We start from the raw sequence: 5,616 nt of genomic DNA on the forward strand, positions 1-5,616 counted from the left end.
ACAAGGCTGATATGTGAACTGTGATGTGAAAATGAAAGGAAACCTCAACAAGAAATCCAGCAAATCTTATCAAAAGAAGAAGAAGAAAAGCGACTTTGATTTTACACGTTCACAGAGAAAGAGAAGAGATGATCTGCAAATGTGTAAGAACAGAGAGGACAGTTCGCCAGTTGAAAATTCGAGATAAAAAAAAAAAACGAATCATCAGAGACAGCAATCGTCCAATCCCTTTCTGCATATTTCCTCTCAACTCTTCCACGATTTCAATGTCTCCGATTCCGTGCGATTCCTTTCTGAATCCTTCTCCTCCCAAAGCTGCCCTGCCATTCCTTTCTTTGCTCCCTTTTGTTTTTTCGTTTTTTGTCTTTCTTTATTATTCCTATTACTTTGGAGCTAAAATACGATTTGCACTTAGCGTACATTAGCAATTGCAGCGCATATTAGCGCTTTTCCATCCTGCTTAATCCGTTTTTTAATCATGATTATTTGTTTATCATTTAAACAGAAAGGAAAAACATTATCTGAAGGATTGCCGGAAACTTTCAGTAACCTGTCGGTGGGAGTTGCCCGAAAAAGGTGAAAGCCAAAGCTCAGACTCAGAAAGAGAGAGAGAGAGACTGGAAACAGTTTCGGACCTTTCGGGTTTCTTTATTAAAATGGGATTTACGAAAAATTATTACACTTTTGTTTGCAGTAACAGAGAGAGAGAGAGAGAGAGGTAGTAGTAGTAGTTAATATTAGTATGTAATTCTGTATAGTGGAACTGTAGAACATTAAAAAGAAAAAGGACGCAGAGGCCAAAGAAACTTCTGTTCTAAATCAACAAAACCACTACTCCATCCAGGCTCCAGCAGCTCTATTGGCCTTTGATTGTGTCTCTGTGTCAGTCACTGCCCTTCTCTCTCTTTTTCTCTTGCTGGGTTTCAAATAAGCTCTACTTGTGAACTCTTTCCTCTTCATGCCCTTTTCATGCTTTCTTGTAATCTCTAAGATACCTTTGTTGTTAGAATTTTAATGTCTACGCCCTTAGAACATGATTACATAGGCTTATCAGAGGTTTCTCCTACCATGGAAAACTCTGAGAAGATCTCTTCTTCTTCCTCTACTGTTTCCTCCGAGCTGGATGACAAGAGCAATACTCTCAACCTTAAGGAGACTGAGCTCAGGCTTGGCTTGCCTGGTTCTGAATCCCCTGAGAGGAAATTTGGAGGTGGGGTTTCCCTTCCTGGGAAGGGTGTCGATGACAAGAGCTCTTACTCGCTTGGTGTGCTCAAGACTCTTGTTTCTGGGGCTAAGAGGGGTTTCTCCGACGCCATTGACGGCTCTGGGAAATGGGTTTTCTCTGGGAACGCTGGATCTGAGGTTGATTTGAGCAAAGGAGGAGCTGTGTTGTTCTCTCCTAGAGGTGGGAATGGTGGGAAGTCTCTCCCTGTTTTAGAGAGTACTGGTCAGCAGCCGGGTATGGCCACTTCTGTGCTGAAAGACGTTGTCCCAGCGTCGCCAAAACCTGTGCAAGACAAGAAACCTCAGATATCTGCTGCAAATGACCATGGGATGGCTCCTGCTTCTAAGTAAGAACTCTCCCCAACCATTTGGAAATTTTCATAATTTCTGTTCAATTTTAACGGTTCTTGGCTCTGATTTTTTGTTCACTTCTCCTCCTCCCCCCCCCCCCCCCCTCTCTCCCTTCTTCCATTTGACTGGTTTCGTCTGTCCGAGGTCCTCCTCTTAACGGGTTTAAATTTTGTTAATGGAATAATACATGGCTTTACATGCTTTACTTATGCGTGTTTGCTGGTCGATGCTTCGATCTGCATATCAGAAGTGTCTTTTTTTTTTTTTTCTTCAAATTTTGATTTGTTTGGGCGTAATTCTTCATTTTATTAGTCAATTTGCACTGATACTAGTTTATTGAGGAATTTGTTTCCATTATGGGATTCAGAAATTATCTTAATATTCAAGAGTGGGCTACGCCTTAAGTATTTTCCTTGAACCGCTCTCTCCTTTTCCATTCTTCTTTCCTAGAACATGTTCAGGCTCCTGTCCTTGTGCTCTGGTTTTTTCAACTTGAAAGCTTCTACTGCAAAAATTCTCATGAATTTCTGTGTCTATTTTCATATAAATATATTTTAATTCTAGATTTTAAAATTTTTGGGGTAGTTTCATATTAAGATTGTTTAGTTATTTGTTTCTTTTGAGAACAGGGCCCAGGTTGTAGGATGGCCTCCAATTCGATCATTCCGGAAGAACACCATGGCTAGCAGCCCAGCAAAGACAGGTGTTGACGCTGAGGGGAAGGGTTCAGGGTGTCTTTATGTTAAGGTTAGCATGGATGGTGCTCCATACTTGAGGAAAGTTGACCTCAAAATCTACAGCAACTATACCGAACTTTCGACCGCCCTTGAGAAGATGTTCAGCTGCTTTACCATTGGTAAATTTCTCTCTCCCTCTCAATTTTATTTTTCCACTGTATTAAGTAAAAGCTTGTATACGTAATTTTTTGCCCAAATAATGAATTTTTTTTGTAGAACAAATTCGAACGTGACATTTAAAACAGAGTAATTGCTAGTGGATATGGCATATTCGTTTTGTTTTATAATCTTAATGCTAAAGAACAAGGATTTTTCAATTATACTTGCTTCAAGAAAAAAGGGTGAATATCTTTTAGGAATTTGGATTGAGTTTTGCTTCTTTTTCTGCCTGAGTTTGGAGAACTCTAATTTGTATGAGACTTCAAGGATATAATTAAAGCTGCTACATTCAGTTTACAGATGATGGCAGTGGGATTCAAAACTCTGTTGATATAGTCCCTCAGATTCATTCTCTTGCTTTCAATCTATTTCTCTTCTTTCTTATTTTAAGTCATGAGATTCTTTATTGATTTTTAGTCTCTAAAGCAGAGGTTAATTCATGTTCATGTGATCCAGGTCAGTGTGGTTCTCATGGAGTCCCAGGCCGAGATGGGCTTAGCGAGAGTAGATTGATGGATCTCATCCATGGTTCTGAATATGTGCTCACTTATGAAGACAAAGATGGTGATTGGATGCTTGTCGGTGATGTTCCATGGGAGTAAGTACAATACCCATCTTGTTCCAAATGGATGTTCTGGTGAAAGGGAGGGGAGGGGGGAAATGATCCTTGAATAATCCTAATGAGAATAGTGCAATTTATGATTATTGTATATTTTTCAGATGTACAGAGGTGAAGGCTGTCTGTATCTACCATTAGTGTTTTGCAGTTACCTCATCAAAGAGTAGTAGATATTCAATTCACCAATTGAAAAAAACAAACCTGAAAACGACTCGGTCATGTCTTATTCGAACCTCTTGTTTTTTATTTAATTTATAAAAAAGGGTTCTTATTCCAATTAATGGGTCTGCCTACTTAGGTCCTGGTCTACTTTCCACTCTATTAGGATCATCTTTTGATGATAACTCATAGGGTGTCTTTTCTTGCAACTTCAAACCAATTGACCCATGTACCGTTATCATCAAAATCTTCAAAGATCATCAGTTTTGAGTTTAGTGGTGAAGGTATCTGCATCTTTGATGTCACTGATTTAGAAACTCCAATCTATATTCAGGTCACAGATCAGATTGCAATCTGATCAATTTGTTAAAATATTTCATCTACTTATTCTGAATTGTCTGATCAGATTCATTATTATCATATAATATTATCTTTTGCCATTAAAATGTTCCCTCCTGATTTTTTCCTCTCTTTCCATTATTTTGTTTGTTATGGCAGGATGTTTACTGACTCATGTAAGAGGCTGAGGATCATGAAGGGTTCAGATGCAATTGGCTTAGGTAAAAGCAGTATAGTGAATAATAAAATATAGCATGTGATGATTTCTAAAATAGTCCTTAAATAGTCCCTGTTTGAACTTTACCACCATCTAAGATCCAAAAGAAGTGTACATGGATCAGCTTTTGAACTTACATCTGTAGATCTCCCTGCTTCAAAATTTCCATGTCTTTAGAGTGCTCATGATGCCATAGCTTGTTGATCAGCCTGGATTTTAAACTTTCCCAAGGTTATCGCTTCAAAACTCACAATAAATCTTATCAACACTATTCTGGAATATTTTTCTTCAAACTGATCAAATTGCCTCATTATATTCTATGCTATCAGTTGCTGTCATGGTGGGTTTTGGTCGGATTTGCTGTGGGCCAATAAATCTCAAGTCAAAATGCCGACCACTGAAACAAATTAGAAACTTTAAGCCAATCCTCCTAAATGCTCCCAATTCCTGGTTGGCTTGCCCCTTGATTATCTGAAGGGCCAATGTCGTTATCTGTTATTATCTTTCCTTTTATTTGTTTTTTACTTTTGTCAGCATATAAGTTTCTCTCTCTCTCACACACACACACACACACACACACACACACACACACGTAACTGGTAAGTGATTTGAGTCTAAGTACACTTGGAGATTCCCTTACTTTTTAAAAAAAAGATTTCTTTGAAGTCAACTTGGACTCTTTCCATTCACAACTATCAATTTCTCCCATTTATGTAAAGCCTCTTCTGAATGTGTGCTTTGATATGGTCTATTGTAGCTCCGAGGGCCATGGAGAAGTGTAAGAACCGGAACTAGCGGTGCTTGCTATGACCTCAAACTGATGGATGAGTCTGGAAGTCGGAAGTGAAGCAAAAGGCAGTTCAAGCATCTTTAATCACAATATATACTGTTAAGGAAAGGGTTTTCAAAGTATGGGGGACCTGTGTTTTGAAATCCTATATAATTTGCTTTAATATCCTTCTAAGGTTTTGTGTCTTTGATGACTTACTGGGAGAACTTCCTTATAGGCAAAGAAGAAAATATACTCTTACAAACCAAAAAACAAAAAAAAAAATCCAGGATATTCTCTAGTCTGTGCTTTCTAATCTGTATTTTGATTGATAGCCCTTCATTTCTATGAATGTAAATGGCTTGTTTATTTTGTGTCTGATCCAAATTGCTCCCTTCATATTCATTTTTCTGATTAGTTCTTTCTGATGGAAATGTGGGCAAGTAAAGAAGCTTCAGCTTGTAAGGTGTTTGTTTTCATTTTCTGATCTGAGCAAGGCTATTGTTGGTATTAAACACTCTAAAGCCTCATATCCCCTGAACCAGGATTTTTGTTTTTTATTTTTTATTTTTTTGGGTGGGGAGGGAGAGTAGTTCTTCATGCAGCAAGGATGGAAAAATTAAGAAATTGTTTCTTGTTTTTGGGTGACGGGTCTTTACCAGCTAAGACCCATCACCCAATCTGCCTCTGCTTCCCCTAACTCTCCTCAAAATCTGCAGGTTCCATGTTTATTCCTTTAAAATAAATCCCTTGTTTTGTGCATATGGAACAGACAAGACTCCATATATTCTGTACTTCATATATTTATTAATAATAAACATGGCATTAACAATAATCAAAATATTCATGGCAGAGAGTCTCTCTCTCTCTTAAATAAACTAGTATAAAAATAGCATATTTTATACATTATTTTGGTATAGGTGAAGAAGATATTCTGTTTTATGTCTCCCTATTGTCCTGAAATAATGGGTATTGCGTACCCAAGACGAGTTGTCTCTCGCCAAGCTTCGCAAGAGATTGGCTGTTTAGGTGGGCATCTAGA

General features: G+C 38.0%; 1 protein-coding gene across 1 annotated transcript; it reads left to right on the forward strand.

The window, feature by feature from the left end:
- The first annotated feature begins 919 nt into the window (after positions 1 to 919).
- On the forward strand, positions 920 to 4,957 carry LOC122655858 (auxin-responsive protein IAA27-like). The gene is made up of 5 exons (XM_043850227.1): positions 920 to 1,571; positions 2,205 to 2,431; positions 2,928 to 3,069; positions 3,748 to 3,809; positions 4,563 to 4,957. The coding sequence occupies exons 1-5, from the start codon at positions 1,015 to 1,017 to the stop codon at positions 4,598 to 4,600; spliced, it is 1,026 nt and encodes a 341-aa protein (XP_043706162.1). The 5' UTR covers positions 920 to 1,014; the 3' UTR covers positions 4,601 to 4,957.
- The last annotated feature ends 659 nt before the right edge of the window (positions 4,958 to 5,616 follow it).

The sequence above is a fragment of the Telopea speciosissima genome, chromosome 3, assembly GCF_018873765.1.
Source record: "Telopea speciosissima isolate NSW1024214 ecotype Mountain lineage chromosome 3, Tspe_v1, whole genome shotgun sequence".
NCBI lineage: Eukaryota > Viridiplantae > Streptophyta > Magnoliopsida > Proteales > Proteaceae > Telopea > Telopea speciosissima.

Excerpts from the sequence above, each read along its gene's own strand:
- LOC122655858 (XM_043850227.1), top strand. The coding sequence starts at position 1,015 with ATGTCTACGCCCTTAGAACATGATTACATAGGCTTATCAGAGGTTTCT. Across the intron at positions 1,572-2,204 it reads GGGATGGCTCCTGCTTCTAA|GGCCCAGGTTGTAGGATGGC; the intron begins GTAAGAACTCTC and ends TTTTGAGAACAG. Across the intron at positions 3,810-4,562 it reads TTCAGATGCAATTGGCTTAG|CTCCGAGGGCCATGGAGAAG; the intron begins GTAAAAGCAGTA and ends GGTCTATTGTAG.